The following is a 25,891-nucleotide window of genomic DNA, read 5'->3' as shown; positions in this document are numbered from 1 at the left end:
GCATTGATTACATGAATCATGAAAAAACTGAGAGGCAAACCAAAGACTAGCAGCAGCAGAAAACTCCTTCCCATTGTAGGCTGGAGACAAAGAGGGTGGAGACAGTGTAATAGATTTCATGGGCTACAGGCCTCTGTTAGAATCTGGAGCCTGATTGGAGTCAGGTGGTATCTCAGCGTGGTTTTAATTTGCATTTCTTTTGTTAGTGAGGCTGAGCATTTTTTCATATATCTGTTGGCTGCTTGTGTGTCTTCTTCTGAGAAGTGTCTATTCATATCTTTTGTCCACTTTTTAATAGAGTAGTTTGTTTTTTTCCTTTTGGCATGTTTGATTTTCTTGTAGATTCTGGATGTTAGGCCTTTCTCAGATTTACAGTCGACAAATATTTTTTCCATTCTGTGGGCTGTCTCCATGCTCTCTTGATGGTTTCTTTTGCTTTGCAGAAGCTTTTCAGTTTGATGAGGTCGAACTTGTCTATCTTTTATGGCATTCACTTTTGGAGAGCTGATCAGAAATTGGTTGCCCATTCCAATTTCTGTAATAACTCAAAAAAATAATAGGTGCTGGAAAGGATGTGGGGAAAAGGGAATGCTTCTACACTGTTGGTGGGAGTATAAACTAGTAGAACCTCTGTGGGAAACATTGTGGCAATTTATAAAAGATCTAAAAATTGACCTTCTGTACAAACCAGTCATCCTCCTTCTGGGAATATATCTAGAGGAAATCAAACCACTCTATAAAAAAGATACCTGCACACGCATGTCTATTGCAGCATAATTCACAATAGCAAAAACATGGAACCTATTGTTTAGTGGACTGGATAAAGAAACTGTGGTACATATGCAAGATGCAATATTAAGCAGCCATAAAGAAAAACAAAATTATAGACTTCGCAGCAACTTGGATCGATTTAGAGTCTATAATACTCAGTGCTCTATCACAGAAACAAAGATCTGAGTACTACATGTACTCATTCATAAGCAGACCTGAACATTTACCATACTCCTATAAGGAGGGGAGTGGCAGTAGTGGGATACTGCCAGGGGAGGGAGAAGCAGCACATAACATCAATATGGGTGCCCAAACTTTACCTGCATGATGACCACTTATGTAGCTAACCCTGAATTGTACCCTCCATCTTTAAAATAGAAATACTATCAATAAAAAAAGGAATTGTTAAGATTACATAAAAACAAAAAAGAATCTGGAACCACAGCAGGTATCTCTAGCAGGGTGTAGAGGAGATGTAGACCTACCCGGTATCTCTGGCACACAGGGAGAGAAAAATAAATACATGATTCTCCTTTCTTTTTGCCAACTTCCAACAATCTTAGGAGTACCTATCATTGACTAAACTTAGAAGCCAGAAGACATGGAGACCAAAGGGATTGGTTCCCTTGAGATTTAGAGCAGAGCACTAATATCCCTGGGTTCTGTTTTTAGTTCCCAGAGATTCAACAACAGGAGAACTATCAGGGTAGTCCAGCATGGTCCAATCAATGGGCCAGTGGTCAGAAAAGGGTATAAAATTCCAGGAGACAAGGGGGACAGGGAGAGAAAGAAGGCACAGAGTGGGGGGTGGGGAAAGGAAATGGATGTCATAGAACTGAGTATTAGGGGTGGTGGAATTGAGACCTTTCGAGTAAGTCTCAATTAGCAAATATGCTTGTAAGATGCTACATTGTCTAGAGCTTAGGCCTGTTAGAGTATGAGGAATTTCCACTGCGCACAGCTGAGATATTGCCTTCCTTGAAGAATGAGTGTGTCCATTCCAGTATCTATGCTGGCGGCCTTGGATGGAGCCAGTTCCCCGTACTTTCTTGCTCGTAGTTCTTAGGAATAACTGTAGAACGTGTTGGGAATGTAGCCTCCAGAGGTAAGGAGGGAATGGCCTGTGCTGATGAGGTCCCACTTGTCTATCTTATCTTTTATGGCATTCACTTTTGGAGAGCTGATCGGAAATTGGTTGCCCATTCCAATTTCTGGAACAACTGTATAGCACAGGCCTATTCCAGTCTCTCCTAGGAACAGGATGGCCTTCAGCGCCAGGCAAGAGGCCTCAGCTTTTCCCACTTCACTGCACAATTTACCTGGAAGGGCACCACACAAGAGTATGCTAAGACATTCCTTCCCCACAGCTTGTGCTCCATCAGAGTGACTCGGTTGCAAATGTGTTTATGAAAAGTTTCAACTCCCTCCTGATTGGCCAGGGTGGGGCTCACAGGCCCCCTCACCTCACAAGGAGGGCCTCAGTACCCTGCAGCAGCTGGTGCTCCCCAGTTAACGGACTGAACAAAGCTTCAAAGCCCATAGTCCTGTTGTACCACCAAAGAAAATAGCAGCTGTCTAACCATCCAGGAGAGTGCTGATGCTGGTGGAGAAAGCTCAGAGATACAATAAACAGGATTAACCTTGAAGGGCTTGGCCATTGTGTTGGGTACTGCATGTAGGTTCTTTAGGTGGCCTTGGACGGAGCCAGTTCCCCCTACTTTCTTGCTTTTAGTTCTTAGGAATAACCGTAGAACGTGCTCGGAATGTAGCCTCCAGAGGTAAGGAGGGAATGGCCTGTGCTGATGAGGTCCCACTTGTCTATCTTATCTTTTATGGCATTCACTTTTGGAGAGCTGATCAGAAATTGGTTGCCCATTCCAACTTCTGGAACAACTGTATAGCATAGGCCTATTCCAGTCTCTCCCAGGAACAAGATGGCCTTCAGTGCTTTAGCTCAATTTATCCTGTTGTTCCCAAGGTATAAAACCCAGGGCAAGCTCCTTTCTGGGGTCCCTCAACTGCAGTACAAGTAGGGCATGCACAGGTGAGACTCTATTCACACTGGGCAGTTTTCCTGAGCCTTGTGGGGTAGGCTCACTATGAATCCTAGACTCCTGTCGTCCCTGTGGCCTAACCTGAAAGCAATAAGCCCACATCATGTAACGTGTGGGTGAGGGTTCTGTTTCACCAGCCTTGGGCAAATAGTAAATGTGCAGTCCAAGATGAATAGACCGAAGCTGTAACAGATGCACAGTGATCACGTGCCACTTCAGCAAGTGTAAATACTACCGGAGCAAGAAATCACGTTGGCACTGACAGCACCCAAAGGGACTGGAAATTTTGCTCGGCTTCTGTGCGTCACATGATACCCACTCAACCAGCAGAGCTGACACAATGTGGCAGGGTTCAAAGAGTCTAAACTCTTCTTCTCTTGAGATCCTAGAAGTTAATGGAGACCCTAGATCTATAACAGAGAGGAAGCTGGAGTCTCATGGGAGGAGAAAATGGATGTCTGGACCCCTTCCTATTCTTGGCAGGCAACATGGAGAATGCCCAAGGCACATTCTTGTATACTTCCTATGAAGAGGGTCACTGGTAAAACGCAAACTGTCTTATGTCATTCTGCTACCAGTAAGCCTTCCATTGGCTCCTCAGTTTCACGGTAAAGCCCAAATGGCTGAACTTTCAAGGCTCTCATGAATATAATCTCTGCCTAATCCTCCAGCCTCTCCTCTTACCTTTCTCCTCCTCTTTCTCTTGCTCCCCTGGCCACCCAAGAGCTCATCTTTCGGCCAGGGTTGCTCTCCTCTTCTCCAGTTTTCTTGGGTTGAGCCTGATTCATCCTTCAGGTATTTAACACTCGCCTCTTGGAGTCTGCCTGAACCTCAGTTTGATCCCAGTGGTATTTCCATCTTGTATGTGCTCTGTTACTACACTCATCACACATCACTGCAATTATGCTTTAATTTCCTGTGTTCTTTGCGAGCCTTCAGAATAAATGACCCGAAGGCCTTGGTCAGGCTTGCTTGCCTCCATGACCCTTGAACCAAGGGCACATAGCTGACACTCAAAAATATTTGTTGAAAGAAAGGAAAGAAAAAAGAAGTAAGGACAAAAGAGGATTGCAATGATAGGCTAGTAAATGGCAAGACTGGAAGATGTGTAGACTATTGTTTCAAAATATCCAAAGTCGCCGGGCTCGGTGGCTCAGCCTGTCATCCCGCGCCTTTGGGAGGCTGAGGTGAGTGGATGGCCTGAGCCCATGGGTTCGAGACCCGTCTGGGCAGCGAGAACTCATCTCTACAAATAAATCAAAAAAAATCAGCCGGGCGTGGTAGCGCATGCCTGTAATTCCGGCAACTTGGAAGGCTGAGGCGGAAGGATGGCCAGAGCCCAGCAGGTCGAGGCTGCGGTGGCCGGGAGCGGCCACTGCCCTCCAGTCTGGGTGACAGAGTGAGACTCCGACTCAAAAAAAAAATCCAAAGTCAAAGACTGACATTAAATGAAATGAATTTTTTGGTGATACTATAATATTTTTCCCATCTAGATAGCATGATATTAAAATCCTTGCTAAAGTAACATTTTGGTCTCATAGATCAGAAAACTTTCCTTGTTAAATGGATGACCAGTGTAATGTTGTTTATCAGGCATCCATCAACATTGCTGACAACACCAGTGTTCTTCACTGAGAACAATTTGTTGATCAAGCAGTTGATTTGTAGGGAATTATGGTAAAAATTTAGCCAAGAGATCAATTTTAGAGGAAACACATTTTCTTTTATAAATTAGGACATCTCTAGATAAAAGCAAGCATTATTAATGACATGGATTTTTATGTCATTTTCCCATGAAGGACTAAAAAATCAAAGTAAAATAAATTATATTTACAAACAGTAGAGAAACAATTTTTAAAAAACTTAGCCCTAAAATGCATCAGCTTATTCTCTTTCGGGAAATTGGGGCAGGATGTGAGAAGAGCATGTAACTATGGGATAAGCTTAAACAAAGACGCTGATGTAAGAAAGTTTATTCTTGTCACATGTTCTCTGATTCAATAAAGAGAAAACTTTTAAGTTTGAAAATATGGATCAAATTATATTTGCTTTGGGGAAATATATAGCGCATACATTCAAGGCATATTCTTCTTGTTGGAGATTTTAATGCAATGTTTTAACACACTCATGAATTTCACACTATGGGGTTCTGTCTGCTTAGCATTTGCCTGTCTTTTTTTTTTTTAATAAAAACATTTTGCATTATTCAAACTGGAAAACAAACAATACATCAAAAGCAACGTATGTTCTTTACCGTAAAAAATTGTTGATTCAAGTGCATTACAATAATCTCACCAAGTAGCCATTTTCTAAATCTCATTTAATCACACTTGGATGAAAATAAAACATTTTGTATGTCTTTGCATATATGTATGTGACTAAAAGGATGTGGATATGATATGTAATTTAGCAGGATTGGGTTTAGTTAGACTTGTGCATTTGTAACTTTCTCTTTTAAGCAGCATTATACCCTCAGCTAGGGAATTCTGAAATTTCTGTTCCTTTGCAGTTTTCTCCCTACACAAACACTCCAAATCTCAAAACTGACCTATGACTCTTCCTGCCACTCAGTATTAGAATCTTCCTTTACATTCCGCATGTCAACTCCAGTGTAAACTAAGCACAAGCACCCTTAAACATTATGTCTCTTGGGGGTCTATCTTAGGACCAAGTCAATGGTTTAACCTAGAGATTAATTAAGCTTTATATAATGTTTATGGCTGCACTGAATTAAAAGTTTTTGAGCCAATAGCACTTTGATGGAGGTCTGAAAGCCATACTCTATGAATAGAGGTGTTATTCTGACTGGAAACTTCTCTGCTTCTTCATTTAAAAAATGTCACCATCCTTCTTTCTGAATTATGTGCCCCTTTCACTTCCTGGAGAAGACGATGGTTTCAACCACATTTTCTCCCAAACTAACAGAAGCAAAATGAGAATATCTGAGGGGGACCCCCAAAACCCTGAAATGTATTTATTTAAAAATGTGTATTTATTTTTACATGTTTAAACTTCAGTAAACTTTAAAGTCTTCTCTGATGCAATATGCCTATCGAGATTTTTTTTCACCGCTCAAAACAGTTTTTGGTATTGTGATTTTTGAGGTCTTTTAATGCTTCTGACAGTTTTGGGTTTTATCTCTTCTAATTGGCAAAATGTGTCCCTTTGAGGACTTTTTTCACCCTGGGAAACAAACAAAAAAAAGTCACTCAAGGCGAGATTGGGTGACTACGGAGAGTGGGGCATGGAGACCCTGCTGTTCTCAGTCAAAAACTGCTGAACACTCAGCATGCTGCAGGCAGGTGTGCTCGCCAATCACCCATTATGAAATGGACAGATGCACTGAAAGAATCTAAAAAAAAAGGAAAAAGTACTGAAGCAGGAATGCAGCATCTCACAACAATGCTTGCTGGTATGCTGATGGTGGTGAGATCCTCGAACACTTACCTAGCGGGGAAAGTCCGTACTCTAGGGGTTTCCCCAAAAAACTGTTTTTTGAGGGGGGTCCTCCCTCGTAATTATACTGGCTGAATGGAGAGCAGCTTTTCTAATGTTATCTGCTCTACTCAATTTCATTTTGGGGTTTGATATTTTATCTGTTGTATAGAGTTTGTATTGCTCCCTTTTAGATCTTTACTGATACATGTGATGTGAGATCTTTCTGGGTAAGCAAAATCAAACCTCAAAGTATAGCTATATCATTATTCAGTTTATGAAAATGTCATTTCTTCAACTCCTCATCAATTCATTAATTTGTTTATGTAACGGATGCATAGTGAGTACATACTGGGATTGCTCCTGATGCAGAGATGAAAGAGCTAAGTCCCTGTTTTCACAGCAGAGACAGACGTTACACAAATAAAAAGGAAAATAACATAAAAAGTAATGACAAGTGCTATGATTGCAATTAGAGACGAGTACATAAGCGTGGGCTGGAGCAGGTGTTTTAGGCAGAATAGTCTAAGAAGACCTTTTCAAAGAAGTGACCGTTACTGGAGACCTACATGAAGAGGAGGAGTTGTAGGGCATGAAAAGGTTTGATGACCAAGGCTCTGGGCAGAGGGAATAACACATTAAAAAATAGCCCAGGGAAGAATCCACATGGTGGCAGACAGGAGCACGCCACAGAGCCAGCAAGGTGAAGAGTTCAAGGAACAAGCAGGAAGTAAATGGAAATCAGTTATTTAACTATTCTCTTATTGTTGGATAGTTAGGTTGTAAAAAGTTATTTGCCCCAACATAAATAATATTTTAACATCTTTGCCCATAACACATTGTCCTAACTCCTAATTATATCCAGGACAGAAAACTTTAAAACTGCTTTTTATTTGCTGAAAACATTCAAAGACAAAGAAAAGTTAAAACCTTGTGTACAAGGAACGGATACAGAAAATTGATGCTAAATAAGCTTACTCACGAGTCAGTTCTCTGAGTCTAATTTGCTTAATTGGTTCAAAAGAGCAGAGTGTTAATATAGTAACAGCGACAGGCGAATACTGTGTTGGCCTACATCATTACTGCACAACCTAAGTAGCTTCCATGTGTTTCACAGGTCATAAATAACACTTGGCAACCATGTTGATGGCTCAGCACATCGGGATCGTTATTATTAGAAAATCAGTGCTAAGTACATTCTTGTAGGTCACCATTCATATATACCTTTCTCTTTTTTCTCAGAACCCTAACTCCTTACCTCTTTTTCCCTCACGTTAAAGATCCTTTTCCCTTATTTTACTGAAGCCCATTTACAAAGTTGAGAGTCTCCTCATCGTCTCACCTCCAATCTACCACTCTACTGGCATTTGCACACATTGGCTTTACATGTCCTCTCTGCAATGGTTTACTGTCTCTGTTCCTACCTGAGGTCAAATGTTCTAGTTCAGCACTAGTTTCCATCCTTTCTCAGCTTCTTAAAAACGATGCTCCTGCAGCATCAGTTTCTCCCTCTCACTAGATTGTTTCCATTAGCACAAAAACATCCTCCCACATCTATATTCAACAAAACAAAAACACAAGCCTCCCTAGAATCCTCTGTACCTCCTGTCCTACAATTCTGTTTTCCCGCAACTTACAGCAAGATCACAAGAAAAAGCTGGGCTTACCCACTTTCTCCATTTTTCTCACCTCATCTTATTTAGTATAGCTTGATTTACTGTTTCTCCATCCAAACCATTTTTATCTAAGTTAGTAATAACCTTCCCATTGCCATATTGAATATTCACTGTTTAATCTTCATTCTTCTCACAATATATCATCCTGCCATCCCAATTTTTTAAACCAGAACTCCAGGACACCAGTCTCCTGGCTTTCTTCCTACCTCACGGGGCACTCCTCCTTGGTCTCCTTTTCTGAACCCTCTTCTTCAGACCTGAGAAGTTGTAGAATCCCAAAGCATAATCCCCAGTTCTCTTTCTTGCTTCTAAATGATCTCATTCTTTCTTACGCCTTTAAGCTCTATTTGTAAACTAATGACTCAAATCCATGCCCACTGTTCAAAAACATGTTTGAGTTCGAGACTGACATATTTTATGTTCTACTTGAAAAGACTGCTTGGGATGTCTAACGGGCAACTCATACTGTTGTCAACAGATTATGCACACATATTTCTCCTCCATTCCCAAACCTGTCTTCTGTCTTCCTCATCTCAATAAATGGAAACACCAAATTCCAATGGCTCAGATGACAAGCTTAGAAGTCAACCTGCTCATCATCTTCTACACCCTGCATCCAGGACATTAACAAATTTTGTTGTGCTAACTTTATGCAGTGTTGAGATTATAAGTAGATATAATCTTACATGACATCACCATACATATTTTTTAGTATCTCCATCGCTACCTTCCCAATCCAAGCCAACAGCATCGCTTAGACTAATGCAAAAGTATCCAAACTCATTTTCCTCTTGTAACTCTTATCCCTGCCACAGAGTATTTTCACAACAGTCATAGTGATATTTTATAAATGTAAATTGGATCATATCATCCTTACCCTGTTTAGTGTGTTTCATTACACTCAGGACAACATTCAAACTCCATATAGTGTTAGAGCTACTTTGAGTCAATGAAATGTGCAGATCAGACTAAAATGCTCAAACATTTTTAATCAAAGATCTATTATTCTGTTTTTAGTAAAGCATATTAATAAGCTATAGAAAATTTTTAAAAAATTGAACAAGAATTAGAGTCATGATGAAGAAGAGTATCTGCCAGTGATTTACATGTATTTATATTTTGACACATTAATCAAGGGTATACTTTGAATAGATCAGAAAATTGAATTCAGTTACCACATGTGGTGATTTGTTTTTATTCAGATTAAAATATATACTTTTAAAAAACATTTTCAGAAGTGTGTAAGTATGTTTTCCTAAAGAGATTATTTCAGTGTGAAGTAAACTTGATTTTCCTCTTAAGGCAGTTTATCAATGAAGACAAACAAAAAAAATCATTTAAAATTCTGAGGACAGAAATTCTAGTGAATTTCAAAGACTGGTTTTCCTCTCTCTGGGAAAGGCAACTTGGTCAAGTGAGTGGACAGCTTCAGGAAAAATAAATACAGATCGAACAGACCTTGGAGATCTGATGGGTGATAGATGTCACAAACAGACAGCCTGCATATCCTGCTCAAAATGTTGTCTTTCTGTGTTACATTTTTGTTTTTACACATCCTGGGAGAATGTAACTTGAAATTTGGCCAAAAATATGGTCAAGTAAAGATTTAGATTATAAAATGCTCTATGAGAATATAAAACTAAAGTCAGATTTCTTCGATTAATAATAGTTTGTATAATCACACTATTTTGTTATGAAGGCTTTTTTGCAGTACCAATGAATTTATCATCAAAACCATTCCAGTGTGTTATTTCTGAATATAAAATTATTTTATTCCTTTCCTTTTTCAATCTTCATGTCTGCAGATTTAGTAATTCCACAGCTGTCAGAGAAAATACTAGGGTTTGTGTTTCATTTGCATTTTAGCTTGACTGTTTGATAGTGTTTTCCAAATGGGATCATGTAACTTGTGCCCCTGTAGAGAGATTTTGATTTTATGAAATACTCAAGAGAATGGAATAATTCAGAAAATAAAAATAACAGAAATGATCTAAACCTGGAAAATGTTGCCACCCTTATAATTCACATGTACAATGTGTTTTTTTCACTTTCTTTAAAGAAAACTATATAGCTTGCATAACTTAATAAACAATGAAATTTGTGACAGAGTAAGAGAGCTGGATTTCAGGATTAGAAGATTGCAGCGCAATGCTCTTGTCTCATTATTTCATAAGCAATCAATCCTTATGCTACTTGTACATTTAACATCCATTATTTCTACAAGATAATATTCTGTTACCTTTGTTCCCAAAACCATGCTTCTACTTTTATCTTTGTATGTGAGGGCTAACTTAAAGAGAAAAAACAAAAATCTAGCAGCACCAATTATTTGGCTACTTAGCAATATTAAACTCAGCTATCTTTTTTTTTAGTTTTTCATTGAGAAGGAAACAGGAAACAAAAAGACAAGAAGAATTGGACTCATTATATAGCACACTATGATGCCTCTGTTAATACACAATATAAATTCGTTAGAAAGTTAAGTAGCAGGGGGCCTGGTTTTAAAAATTCTTAATGGATTAATTGTACTCATAAAATCAAAGTGCAAAATCTTGAGTTCATTCATTCCACAGGTTTTTCCATGACTCTAGTGTACTGGGGAGACAGCCAGGAGCGTCACAGCCTTTCTGAGTGTCTATGACGCTACAGATCACTTCAGAAAGAATTTCGGAGGATGCCAATTTGTGTGCTATTGGCTCTCCTCTCGGGACAACTGAGAGCACCAAATTCATTCTTTTATTTGTGATTCAAATAAAAGATCTGAGGACCTGTCACTAAAGATTTTTCCATCATGGTGGGGAAAAAAAGTGTCCCTATGGTGTCAGTGCAGCTACTTTGTTACAAAATGCCTCCTTTTTACACTATGAGAAAGATGACATTTCTTGAAATACCTCCTAATTACTTCAGTTTTATGTATTATACTACCTATGAGTATGAAAACCCTGGAGTCCTGCAATTACCATTAGACTCATTCCTCTAGCAGGTTATATGCACTAATGAAGGGAAAAGAAAAACTAATTATATTCTATAAATGGCTGTTTATTAGTGAGTCACCCTCCTTTTTTTCCCTTCTAAGCTGCTTTTCTGATTGCATCAGGCTGTGTACACATTTTGCTTTATTAAAAATTTAGAATATAATCTACAAAGAGAAGGAAGGGAGGTAACACTTTAAGTGCTATATTGGAACTTACAACAATATAAATATTTCTAAATTTCTTCATGCAATTCTCAATCAAGAGAGTTAAATTGTCTCATTTTCTTTACATTGTTTTGCACCCAGTACACAGTATTTACTGAACATGGCTCCCTGGTTGCCTATAGTGTACTGAACTCCTAAACCAGAGGTTCAACTGCATTTTCAATGTAAATTTTAAATACAAGGGAGAATAGAGTAGGTTTGTTACCATAGGAAGGGCATGAAAAACAGTCACTTATTTGTTTTTTCACTGCCAACCGTGGATGCTAGAAGAGGAACAGATAATCTATGTCACTATTTAATATGCCTTGATTGTATTTTCATATAATTTCCCCCGGTTCATAATAGTATCGATTGTCTCTGAGTGACTCTGCAGGCAAAGGGATTGACATTCTGCCCTCTAAAGCTAATTTGTCAACAGCCCATCTTTATTTGGTTTCCAAATGAGTCCAAGGGTCAGATCCGGGTGGTAGTTTACAGTGAAGGGAGTGATTTTGACAGGTTCATCACAGACCTTATCAAACGCTGAGAACATACTAGGTGCTAGAATGGAACATAATTTTCAGGTAAATTGTGAAGCTATTTCAAGCTCTAAGGGCTCATCTAATTGGAGATAATCCTAATCTGAACCAATTAGTTTTTTAAAATTATGGCAGTTTTCAAATTTTTAAAAAAATTCAAGTATGTCTAAAATCAAAGTTATGGAACACTTAATGCAAATATATTCTTGTCATTTTGCATGGCCCTATAAATAATAAACTAATAATAGCATGGCATATTAAAACTTAGCATAGAATAAAAAGAATGATTCTAGAATAATCTTCATTGAGTAAGCAATGGGGAAAAACTGGGATTAGTAAGTGCGCAGACCATGTTTGTGTCTGCTTTCTTTTTATTTCTGGCAGAATACTATCTTGGAATACTCTCAGCTGTGCTTTTGTTTTTCTCCCTCCCCCCACCATAGTTTCCCAGTACGGTCAGTCATTTTCGTATAGTATTGCATTGGATAGGATGAAGTTCTTGACACCCACAGCGGCATCTGAAAGGGGGTATCCGCAAGAAGAGATGTCAAACTAAGAAAGTACAAATTAAAGTACAATACCTTTTGAAAACTCTCCCTTGTGAATTAGTAATATCCTCATTGCTTCAAAGAAAATTAGCATTGTTTTAGTAGAAATGCAAGAAGAAAGAAATAGTGAGTGCTTGATTTTATTTTTATTTTCAAAAGACCTTCTCAAAGTCCACATCAGAAATAACAGCTTTGAAACCAAAGCTTTTGATTTATAAGAGAGAATAAAAAGTTGCTGAGAAAGAAAGTTTGGATAAGGAAAACCATGTGTAGTTCATGTTTTAATAACAGAATGAAAGAATAGACCAAACCATACAAGGCCATGCCCAGAGAGAGAAAGAAGCTGCAGCAGTGGGGTAAGGTATGCCTTTGGATGAATGGATCATAGTGTGGAGAAAGCGGAGTCAGCAATCTGAGGCTGTTGCATTGAAATTTGCCATCAGCGCAGAGGCTATGGGAGCCAAGTCTTTACCTGGAGACCATTCTGCTAGTTAATCAAGCAACTCACTGTTTTTGGGGAAAGTCTTCTCACTGCTTTTGGGGAAAGTCTTCTGTCAGCAGTTCACACGCATGGTGCCTGTGAATCATCCAGCAGAAATAATGCTTGTTCACACCCCAAGACTTTGCTGAATGCTCATGGGAAATCTATGTGGAAGGTTCCCTTCTCAATACCCGGGTGTCTTTTAAGCCCCACAAGGAGAGGATGAAGTTCTTTCTTTTTTTTTTTTTGTGAAGTTGTGGGGTACAGTTAAGGGTTAGGTATACAATTGCGTTTCATTCAGGCACCCTGTTGATATGGGGTGTTTCCCCGTTCCCCGACAGATATTTGCTACTGTTAATCCCATCTCCCTCCCCCCACCATAGTTTTCCAGTACGGTCAGTCATTTTCGTATAGTATTGCATTGGATAGGATGAAGTTCTTGACACCCACAGGGGCATCTGAAAGGGGGTATCCGCAAGAAGAGATGTCAAACTAAGAAAGTACAAATTGAAGCAGTTAACTAGAGTCATCAAAACGACAGAAACCATCTAGATCTTGTGGAGAGAGAAGATTGACTTAGTTAAAAGGGGAGATAGCAGAACTGTGAAATAGTTTACACTGTTTTAACCACAAGAGTAAGGAAGGCCAAAATTGAAGTAAGAATATGTATGCATAGTTGCCATTTTCAATCAAAGCTGCAGTGGGTATACCAAAACTTCATTACCCTGGAAATTAAGATCTTTAGCTTCTGGAAATTCACTTGTAATAAAAGAAAGGAGGCAAAGAAAGAAAACTTAGAGACATAGCCAGACCCACTTGGGAGTCAGCTCCAACTTAGAGAAAGGTATAAGGAGGTTACTGAAAGGGATTTTGCCACACAAAGGAAGGATAATATGACTTGGGAACTAAAGGATGAATTTAAGCATACGCTCTTCTCACAGCTTGGAGTAATCTACTTGGTTGCTTCATCTGATACTTTGGCTAGAGTTGGCATTAAGTAATAAATCAGTCGATCAAATGTGTTCATGTACAAATATCAAGATCTACACTGGGATCCCTTCTTCAAATGGCCAGAAATCAAGAATTGATCATGTGCCCTGTGTAAAAGTTCCCAGATATCAAGTCCTTACCACTCAAATTGTATCCAATGGACAAACAAGGACATCATCACAGAAGAATTTTCTAGAGATGAAATAACTCAGGCCTCACTCCGAGGGAATCTGAACCTACAGTTTATAAAGATCTCCAGGTGATTCATATGACTGTTAATTTTAAAGAGCATGGCTTCTAGGTGTCCTGCTGCTGAGATTACCTTCCTTGTGCTTGCTACCACCACAGAGTGCTGGGCCAGCCTTGAGAGATGTGGATCCCATTATCCATGCAAGGATGCAGTAGAAGAAAAAGCTCCCAGCAGCTGTATTTGTGGATCTAGGCAATTACTGAAATCGACTTTATTACAATATGATTTCATTCCAGTGAACACTGTTCATATGCCTGGCATGTCCTTGATCCTTTGAGATGATAAAACAGTTCCTTTGAGATGATTTACATCAAAGAAGGGACCGTTAAATAAACGAATAATTATAATATATTAATAAGAGCAACTTGGTGCATTTGTTTTTTGATGTACCAAATGGCTTATTTATGAACATCTAAAATGCTTTAATTCATTCTATATCCTCACTACTGTGGCGTAGACATTTTCCTGAATAATGACGATGACATATGGCCTTTTAGCTAACTGAAGTGGCTGGGATAGAAATGTAAATAAATATTATAGTACACTGTTAAAAATATTATTAAATACTTATAAAGTTATAAGAAAATATTCAACATTTTTCTATATTATGTTTCAATTCAATAATCGATAGATCATTTGATAATAATCACACCTATCCCCAATAAGTAAGAGTTTGCAGCCCTCAAAAGATGAGATGGGAATCAGGGATTCAGTTTCTATTTATACTTTGAAAGTTTTTGTGTAATATTGGTATTACAGCATTCCTAAATATTTTAAATAATTTTCTAGTGAAGCTGTAAGGAAACTTCAGTGTTATTTTTTTCAGTCAAAACTTTGATTAATGATTCAATTTTTTAATGGATAAAAGAGTACTCAGATTTTTAATTTAGTTCAAGTTTTATTATCAAAATAATTTGTCCATTTCATATTGATTGTCAAATATATCAGTTTAAACTTGTTCATAATGTACTTGCTCTCTTTCTCTAGAATCTATAGGGTCATTTGCAATATTAGCAAAATGTGTTTTTACTTATTTTTCTCTTTTGATCTTTCCTGATAGGGCTTGCATCAATTTTACAAACATTAAAAAACAATTTGGCTTTATGGTTTTTTTCTATTGTATGTGTATTGAGTTCAGCTATTGTCTTTGTTATTTCAATCTTTCACTTCAGGAGAGTTTCCTTTACAGTTGTTTTTTTGTTGATTTTTTTCCCTAGCTTTTGGATATGGAAGTTTAGATCATTAATTTTTGGCATTTCTTCTCTTTTAAAATCTCCCTTTAAGCCCATATGTTTTCCCCTAAGTACTTCCATAACGTCATGTCCCCAATATTTTAATATTAACAATAATGAATTCATTTTTATCAAAATATTTTCTAATCTCCATTCCAACCTACTGGGCCCATAGGGTTAGAAATGGTTGCTTACCTAGACGGACTTAGAGTCTATAATACCGAGCAATCTATCACAGAAACAAAAAAATTAGTATCACGTGTTCTCACTCATAAGCAAACCATGAGCGATAATCGTAATACAATAAGGAAAAAAATGGCAGTAGCAGGAAACTGCCGGGGGTTGAGGTGGGGTGTGGGATTGGCAGTATTTGGAATCTGCCGGGAGAGGGGGTGCACACCTCATCCACAAGGGTACCTGCATAATGGACATTTGTATATCTAACCCTGAATTGTACCCCACATCTTTAAAGTAAAAAATTAAAGGGAAAAATAAATAAAGGTTTAAAGCCACCCAAGCACCCCTTCCCCAAATGCATTGCTTAATTTTCACAGTTGCAGATTCTGTAGCTTAATTCTGCAGTGGTCAGACAATACTTGCTGAATAATTGCAAATCATTCCACACCTAGAGTATTCTATGTTTTGAAATTATTTTATGATTGAATGTTTTACGTGTCTTTGAAAATCCTTTTATTGCTTGGCACAGTGTTTTATTACGTGTGTGTGTGTGTGTGTGTGTGTGTGTGTGTGTGTGTGTGTGAGTTATATCAAATTTGTTGATTGTCTTATATAGAAATTCTATATCCTTACTGAAGTTTTATCTGATTGGTGTATCCAAAGGGAAGTGTTAAAATCTCCCACTATGATGTAGATATGACCATTTCTCCTTTAATTTTGTGAATTTTTGCTTTATATATTTTAGAGCTATATTATTTCATTCAGGTAAGAATGATTTGGAATATCCTCATATAAATTGACCCTTTTATTATTATGATAGTCCCCCTTTATCCTTAGTAATGCTTCTGGCTTTAAACATTTCATATCTAATATTAGAATGACTACACCAATTTTTTTAAAAATTGTGTTTACCAGTATACATTTGTACTTGTCCTTAATCTATAATTTAAATCCTTATATTTAAGGCATATGTCTTATAGACAACATATAATTGTGCTATGTGCCTTTATTCAGGCTGACAATCTTAATTTTTTATTGGAGTATTTAGTACATTTGCACTTAATGTAATTTTTTATCTATTTAGGATTATAGACTCATCATGCTGTTTTTTTCTTATTAACTTCTCTGTTTTTTAGAGTATTTAGTACATTTGCATTTAAAGTAATTTTCCATCTGTTTAGAATTATAGCATTCATCTTGCTATTTTTTTCTTACTGACTTTACTGTTTTTTAGTTTTTCTCCTTTATTAGCTTTGCTTGGACTAATCAATTATTTTCATTATTTAACTTTTTCATCTATAGTTAGTTTGCTTTCTTGTAGTAGTTACTCTAGAAATTATAATCCTTGGAATATCATAATCTAATATAAATACTACTTTTAAAAGTTCCATGATAATGCTAGAACCTGAAATCCCTTGAACTCTTTTCTACCTTTTGTGCTATTTTTGACATGCATTTTAGCTCTATGTACATTTAAGTCTCTGAAAACTATATGCTATTGTTTTCCATTTATTTTTTATCCATGTTATTTCCATTATCTTTTCTTTCCTGAAATTTCATTTTTCTCTCTGGTATTTTTATTTTTTTCACCTTTGGCCTCAAGAGCTCCCTTTAATTTTTTTTTTAATAGTGCAGGCTCTCTAGTAATTAATTATCTTAGTGCTTGCTGTTTAAAGTTTTTATTTCACCTTAATTGTTGAAGAATATTTCTGCTGAGTGTAGAATTGTAGGATGGGCTTTAAAAAAATTTTTTTACATTATTAAAATTGTTTTATTGAGATATAAGTTACATACAGTGAAGTACAAACATCTTAAGTGAGCAGTTTGATCAGTTTTCACAAATGCATAGTCTTGTGTTACCTTAAAATTTTCAGCACCCAGTACATTTCCAGCAGCCCCAGAAAGTTTCTTTGTGCTCCTTCCCTGTCAACACTGACTGGATCCCACCTCCAAGTAACCACTGGTCTTATTTCTATCACCATAGATTAAGTTACACTATTCTAGAACTTCATAGAAATGTAACCAGGTAGCATGTACTTTTTTGAGCCTGGGTTTCTTTCTATCAGCATTTTTTTTTTTTTGAGATTCATCCAAGCTGTTGTTTGTGTAAGTAATTCATCCTCTTTTGTTGCCGAGTACTATTTCACTATACTAATATACCACAGTTTATCCATTACCCTGTTGATGGATAGGATGAGTTTTTAAAAGTACTTTAAAAATGTCATTCAATTGCCTTTTAGATTGATTTTTTCCTGTTGAAAAGTCAGTTGTCAGTCTTCTGGCTATTTCTTTGGGTCTTTGAGTCTTTTGCCTTTGGTGGCTTTTACAATTTTCCTTTGATTTTGAATTTTGACATTCCTACTCATCTTTATCTAGATGTGGTTTTGATGTTTACTCTACTCAAGATATGGGCATACTCTTGAATCTGTAGCTTGATGTTACTAATCAATTCTGGAAAACTCTGTCATCATCACTTCAGATATTACTCGTATTCAATTCTATTTTTTCATTCATTATGGTAATTCAATTATTTGTGTACTAAAAACTTCACTGAGCCCATATTTTTGACATCCTTTTCTATTTCTTCACTTTCTAAATTTTTAAACTTCTCTCTGTGCTTTAGTTTGAAAAATTTTAACCAGTCCATTCTCAAGTCCACCAGTTCTGTCTTCTAGTCTTTTAAATGTACTATTAAACCTAGCTAATGAGTTCTTGCTTTCACATATTATATTTTCAGTTCTAGAATTTCCATTTGACTCTTTATGTAGATCCTAACTCTTGGAAGAACATTAATCTTTCAGTATATTGTCTTCAGTTTCCCCCTTTATTTTTATCAATATATTGTGTTTAGGTGTTTTTTTAAAGTCCTTATCAGATAACTAAAAATAGCTGAATAATTTGTTGGTCTGTTTCAATTGTATATATTTTTCCTTCACTTTCAATTATGATGTCCTTTCTTTTAGCATGTGCTAAAACTAGTCAGATAAAATGCTGCTTATTAATTTATCTTAATCAAGCACTGTGCGGACTTGACCCCTGGATTTTACTCCTGGTAATATTCACTCGTATCTGAGTTGCCTCTGGTTAGCTCTTTAGGTATTTCAACAGAAAGTCTAGTTTAGTCTGTACAGCCCTCCTCTATTTTCAAACTTGTTTTGTATGACTGCCAAAAAATGTTTACTATGCTTTTTCAGAGGCTTTCCATTTTACACTTTAAGCTTTGTACAGAATTCACCAAATACCAGAACAGAAAAAAATGCCTATATGCTTGAGACTGTTTCCCTCAAAGCTATGCTGATTTATACATTCTCCAGAAATAGCCTCCAACAGGTTTAAAGTCTAAACTCTCAGCTTCCTGTCTCAACCAGAATCAGCAAACGACCCCAGCGTATAGCATCTTTTAAAAAGTCAGCTCATCTCTTTGGAGCACTAAAACTTCTGACTAGTCATTACTTCGACAGATTTCTATAGTTTTCCACTTGTTGGTGTCTAAAGTCTACACTATACATAACACAAATATATGGTTTTTGCTTTATTCAATGGTCAATTTATAAAGATTTCTGTAACCCACTTAAAAATTCTTCTTTCTCTTTTATTCATTTTTCAAAAGTAATTTTTATTTTTTAAATGTTTTCTCTTCTCCTAGTAACAAGTAAATAAGGAAGCTGAATTCTTTGAGGATGACGATAAATCTTTTTGGACATGTTGCATTTTAGGTGACAATGGAATTGACATGACACCGGCAGGAAGTTGGAGATGTGGGATTTAAACTTAGCAGCAAGGTCAGGACTGAAGTTATAAATCTGGTAGACATGTGTGTAAAGATGATAGTTTAAATTAGGATGATGAATGATATTGTCAAGTGAAAGAATGTAGACAGAGAATAAGAAAGTTTCAAGGACCCTATTTCTCACTTTAGAAGTATTACAAGGAAATGTAAAACAAACAAAAAAGAACTGAAGAAATAAGAAAATAATCTTTTTGATTCAATGAATTATTAAGGAATACAAACGAAGAGAGGTTATAACAGCGAATTCCAATTTGTTGGTTCCTTTCTAAATTTAGGAAAGAATGACACTTAACAGGTAGAATGTCAGACTCTACATAATACAGCAAAATCTACTTTGATGACTGAGACATAAAAAACGTTATAATGAGTTTAGGAATATTTAATTGAAATTTCCTCAGACCATACATATTTTGCAGTAAGAAAATCAAAATTTAAAAAATAAATCCAATATATTTTATTCCAAATAGTTGTTAAATTGAATATTTAATCAATTAGCTTAAGTATTCTTTGTTTAGTAGTAATTGCAGAGATATTTTTACCTCTTGTAGAACAGTATTAATTCAAATAAAAAATGACTATAACAGCTTTCTCTGCAGACCATCTTTTCACACATGAGGTTGGAAAAGCAAATTTTAGTACAAGCATTGATTTTATTGAGCAAAAAATGTACATATACCTGATACCTCTCTAAATGAATAATTCATTTTGTCATAGAATGAATAAAACTGAGATTGTTGGAATAGAACATTATTCCACCTTGCTCTCACATCTGGTTTTGAGGATTTGTTCCCTATAGCCTACTGTGTATGACAGGTTTTATCTCCTTTCTGTTTCTTACATTCACGCGAGTGCAATTTTATTCCCTAAACTTAAATAGGCCACATACTTACATGACGTTTTTATATAACAAAATTTTAAAATGACAACTTATATCTAGACCTCTGAAAAAACTATCAAAATTATTAAAATGTGACAGCTTTCCAGGAGTTGCTCTCAAATGTGTTAATTCAGAAACATACTTTAGGTATAATTAATCACTTTTGATTATGTTTAACTAGATGAATTTCTGTTACTGTAATAAAATCTGAGAGCTATATACCTGCATTTCTAGTCTCAAAAGGTTACATAAAAACAAATCGGGTTGTTTTAAGTGTAAAACAATCCCTTCGTTTCCCCTTCACACTCTACAAGTTTATTGTTTTGTTTTTAAAGATAGGTATACCATTCACTGATGACACCCCATACATTACAAAAGTAGAAACTGAGTCCTCAAAATAGTCATATGAAGAGAAGTATAATATAATTTCAGCCTATGTAATTTACAATTTTATCACATGCAAAAAAAGAGAGCTTTTTGCAGACAAGAAGACCACAAAGATTTTTGCCTGTGTATTACATTTAGAACATTATTTCATAAATATTGTTTCCCCAGGTAATGAACCGAATGAAATAATTGCCATATTATAATATGTTTTCCTTCTAACTGCTATGTGTTTTCAAGTTAAAAATTACCAAACAAATAGCATACCCCTCCTCTTTTCAAGATAACTCAATTCAGTAGTTGGTTGGGATTCATTCTCATTTCTCTCTATTGATGTACAATCAAGAGAATCACAACTGCCAAGAATAATAAACAGAATAATACTACTATTTACATGAGGAATTCTCAAAACAATTAATCCAAGAGTGCCACTCACATTTAATGCTCAAGGGTAATTGCCAAAAAAGTTAGCAGACACCTTGGGATGCTGACTGATTTCGTACTGGTTGTCCTTAACAGGACATCTATTAAAATATCAACCCAGGAAGTCGCATGATGTAGGATGCTTTAAGATATTTAGTTTCAATACTAATATCAAAAGCATGAATGTAAATAGTAGAGAACTAATTATTGCAAAATGCATATGTTTATTCGTTGCTATCATAGTATGTATTATTTTGTATTATATTCCTATTATTTTGTTAATTTAACTGAGATAAGGTTTTTTTTAAAGCAGTTTTTCTGGTTGATTAGTTTCATTTTTCCTTAAATTTTATTGGAACAATAATCAAAATTTAACTGAAATTTTAATAATAATGTTGGGCTTTCACAGATTTCTCAATGAAGAAAATATATTGATCATACAACTATGCAGATCAAGAAAATAAGATCAAAGAGGCCTGTCTTGTGTATCATTTCATTGTAATGAAGTCATTTCACTACTGAATGTACATGCTATGTTGGTTATTGACTCCAATCTCTGCTTCACTCATAAGCGTGTAGCAGACAGTTTGTTAGAAAATGCAGAAAAGGCAACAAACACACAGTTCTAAACTCTAAGCAGGTCACTACAGTTTATCTTAATGTTTTAGCACTTTTTGTCACCTCTTGCCAATATTCATTATGAAGCAATCACCTGTTTATAGAATATGTTATGGAAATGAACATCTCTTTCACATAAAGAAAGCCCACAGAATTTCTCCCCTGATTCTATTTTGCATAATTCCCTCTCAGCCTCAAACTAACTGACCCATTCCTATGGTACACATGCCCAATTTTATTATTTTGTGCAGTGAGAAATGGCTTGTAGTTTATAATCCAAGTATTATCAGAAGTTTTGGGAGTCTCATTTTTCAGTTTCTATCTATCTGAACATTTTCCGATCACCATTGCTTCCTTCTGGCACTGTATTATTTGAAGAATGTGAGGCAATTGCAATGGCTAAAAAATTAAATGGTATAAATATACCTTTCTCAAATGCTTTGAACAGGAAAGAGAGGAAAAACTCAGTATAGATAACTATACAACTTTGCCCTTTATGGTTTTCCTTTAGATTATTTGTTAAAAGGAAATTATTAATTTTTCATGTGCTCTGCAGAGCCTAGTCTTGGTTTATAAAATGAGAAGAAAAGAAAATATTAACTGCTTCATTGCCAAGGGACAGTCATTATCTGCCTGCAAGCGTTGGAAGAATTCTTAGTAGTTTCAGCACCCAAGTTCGAGGTCATGAGATCACAAGCTTTATTCTGTGCCTGCAGTTATCATGTGGAGAAGTGAGCACAATTATAGAACATTTGAGCAGCTAGCTTTGCTTAAATCTTTCTCTCCCTTTTTTTTAATATTAAACAAATTCTCTGATCTGCTGGATCATTTTACTCAGCCAATATGTCTGAACATCTGCCTTACAATTTTTAAGGTGATTATTTAAAATAGAAAATATCATTAAAAGTCATTCTAGTGTGGAATTTCTTTGAAGAAAGTGGATTAAAGAGTGGCAGAGATGTATAAATTGGGTAAGGAATTCAAGTCCTTGGAAAAGCGTGACTGCCTTTCTCACATTGAGGCGAATGTGAGTTTTAAGCAGCAATCCTGTCTGGTTTCCCTCCTAGAGCCGCTGAACAATTTCTTTCCATTGGTCACAGCACTTTCCTGAAAAGACTGTCTGCTACTAAAAGTTCTTAAGGAATGACGCCTTGCAAAAAAAAACCCCAAAAACCAAAACATAGAAATGGCACCCACCAGGGCAGATTTTGCAGGTCTCAATGACGACTTTGTCCGAAATTTGATCATAAAACCACACACCCAGGAAACCTGGGTCTTTCTCATACCATAAAGCCACCTTATTTTATCTTTTGTCATTGAACAAAACAAATTAAGATGAATTCTACTTGATATAAAGTCATATATCACAGTTAGATTATAAATGGATATCACTAAAAAATGCCCCGAATGCTTTGTGAACCTCCTGTAAACAAAATTATAAATGGGTATGACTATTTTCCCCTTCTCTCTCATCAGAAAACATAGAGTCCAGCAAAGCTAGTTCCCGGGGAATTGATTTTTATGTTTTACTTTTGTTTGCTAGCTCTTTTAGCCCTTAAAGCACGTGAGCATCTCTGGGCTTTCAAAAGTCAACATCTTCACAGGGGCCTTCTGCTCTCATGCAGCGTAAGGGAAAGAATATTTTGCACTCTGTCTTCTCAAGTTAATATGAGGAAGCACATGCAAGTTTGAAACTCCCTCAAGAGTCAAAATTTACTACTACCTGCATGGATTGCCTCATTTGACTTATTTGCTGTTAAGTGTATTCCAGTAGAAGAAGGATGGTGGTTTTAGACGCTGAAACCTACACTATTTCAACAGCAAAGACATTAATTTAAAAAATATAATAGTAACACACACGGAGAGAACAAAGAACCTAAATGAAAAAAGCGAGTATTTAAAGTCTTTCCTAAACTATTTTAGAATAAAGTGTTTATTTTATTCATTCTGCAATAAATTATATCCCTCTGGTAACAATTTTATTTGACTAAACCCCATTAATTGTTTGAATTATGGCATTGCTATTTGAATTCAATCAGGAAAATGTGTAGCAGAGTAATAAGCAAACTAAGTGATTTCATAAATCTTCAAGATTCTTTCTCTAAAAAAAATTTCTATTTTGCTTCAGAAATCTCTCATTGGTCAATGTTTTAAAGTGCACTGTATAATTAATAATCAACATTTCATACTAGTTTTGCTTAAGAAAAAGCATCTTTCAGTGACACACCAAACACATTTTTGAATTATAGGAATACAGAGGTATAAATCAAGACACCTTTCCATTTCCCTTCGCGTGAGGCACATCCAAGCAACCAGAGGAGAGACCTTGCCTTAAGAAGAGACTTGTTAACACACTGCTGATGTCTCAGGCAAATCAGAGGGTGAATTACCTTTGAGAGGTTCCCAGCCTCCAAGTAGAAGCAGATAACAAACACATTCCACGTAACCCAGAGGACTAGCCAGACAGCATACTGTAGAGAAACACGAGAGAAATCACACATAATTAATTTGGAGCCAGCTGAGTACAATTCAAATAGAACTTGAACTTTTGCACACCCAAATTATAAGATTAGTGGGAAATGTTAGATACTGCTTCTTTCTAAGGATCAGAATTAGATGCACGTTTAACTCTGTTGATTTTTTTCTCACTGTTATGGACATAATATTACAGCTCAAATTTGCTTAATGGCAATTTTTAGGCTTGAAGACAAAAGAAACTTCTGTTTTAAGAGTGAGTGATTAAGGTTTCTAGGCATCTAAAAGTATTAGATGTTCTAATATACAGGTCTAGTACAACCCCTCAAAAGAGAACTCAGAGTTTACTTAAGCAAAACCATCCCCCAAGTAGGACAATTTTCCCCAAGTTGTTGAGGTTCAAATTCAAACAGTCTTTCTGCCTCCCTCTCATCTAATTAGCTTCCTTTTTTTATCTTTTAAATATGTGGGGTACAATTCAGGGTCGGGTATACAAAGGTTCATTATGCAGGGACTCTTGTTGATGAGGTGTGCCCCCTCCCCTGGCAGTTTCCCACTACTGCCAATTCCACCCCCACCCTCACCTGGCAGTTTTCCACTACTGCCAATCTGTTTCTTGTAGTATTATGGTAGTTGCTCAAGGTCCACTTATGAGTGAGAACATGTGATATTTGGTTGTTACTGTGATAGATCATTCAGTATCATAGACTCTAAGTCCATCCATGTTGCTGTGAAAGTCATAATTTTGTCCTTGTTTATGGCTGTATAATATTCCATCATGTATACACACCACATTTTTTTTAATCCAGTCCTTTTTTGATGGGCAGCATAGTTGGTTCCAAGTTTTTGCCACTGTGAACAAAGTTGAAATAAACACGTGTGTGTAGGTATCTTTTACATACAATGATTTGAGTTCCTCTGGGTACATTCCCAGTAGGGGGGTTGCAGGGTGATTTTTAGATCTTTTAGGAATTGCCACACTGTTTTCCACAGAGGCTGGACTAGTTTACATTCCCACCAACAGTGTAGAAGTTTTCTCTTTCTCCCACATCATCTCCAGCACCCTTTTTTTTTTTTGAGTTATTGATCATGGCCATCCTGACTGGAGTTAGGTGGTACCACGGTGCGGTTTTAATTTGCATTTCATTGATGACTAGTGAGGCTGAGTATTTTTTCTTGTACCTGTTGGCTGCTCGTGTGTCTTCTTTTGAGAAGTGTCTATTCATGTCTTTTACCCACTTTGTAATGGGGCTGTTTGTTTTTTTCTTTTGGCAAGTTTGTGTTCCTTGTAGATCCTAGATGTCAGGCCTTTGTCAGATATACAGTTGGTAAAAAAATTTTCCCCCCAGTCTGTGGACTATATTCCAGCTCTCTCAATGGATTCTTTGGCTTTGCAGAAACCTGTCAGTTTGATGAGGTCCCTATCTTATCTCTTATGGCATGGGCACTTGGGGTTTTGATCCCAACCTTTCTATCTTTGGTGTCTCTTTTTCACTTCTCTCTTCACCTTCTTATTTTGCCCTCTCACTACTTCTTATTGCAGTAACCACCTAGCTATTATAGCTATTATTCCTAATTGTATTCTGTTGTCTATTTAGTGTATTATATTCAATGATGACAAATTTTCTTAGCAAGACAGAGTTCTGATCATTCAATGAGCTACAATGTATTAAGAACCTAGAAAGCAACATGCTAGAAAGGCACTGAGGATACAAGGACCAATGATAAATTCTTCATGAATTCAAGTCAAATGAGGGTGATGATTGACAGAGGGAGAGAGAGAGAGAGAGAGAGAGACAGAAAGAGAGAGAGAGAGAGAGGGAGAGAGAGAGAGAAGAGAGAGAGGATTATTACACAAGAATTAGTCTGAGCACAAAGAATAAAGTCATAAAGATGGAGGAGTTCATAAATTCCTGGGGAAAAGATCTTTAACAGAAAGGTTAAACCACCTTCCAGAAGAGGTGAGTCAAGCTATCTTATGGACTTAATCAAA

At 36.4% G+C, this 25,891-nt stretch overlaps 1 protein-coding gene across 1 annotated transcript in view; it reads right to left on the bottom strand.

Moving 5' to 3' along the window:
- The window catches only part of NKAIN2 (sodium/potassium transporting ATPase interacting 2), a 594,114-nt gene that overhangs the window by 488,378 nt on the left and 79,845 nt on the right, over nucleotides 1-25,891 (bottom strand). Inside the window, exon 4 of the mRNA XM_021716087.1 lies at nucleotides 23,814-23,894. Coding sequence (XP_021571762.1) covers nucleotides 23,814-23,894 — 81 coding nt within the window. The remainder of the gene's footprint in view (nucleotides 1-23,813; nucleotides 23,895-25,891) is intronic.

Source organism: Carlito syrichta, unplaced genomic scaffold (genome assembly GCF_000164805.1).
Source record: "Carlito syrichta isolate Samal-C Ts95f unplaced genomic scaffold, Tarsius_syrichta-2.0.1 Scaffold308155, whole genome shotgun sequence".
NCBI lineage: Eukaryota > Metazoa > Chordata > Mammalia > Primates > Tarsiidae > Carlito > Carlito syrichta.
The sequence above is the reverse complement of the archived record's forward strand: the minus strand, read 5'-3'. Positions and strand labels throughout refer to the sequence as shown.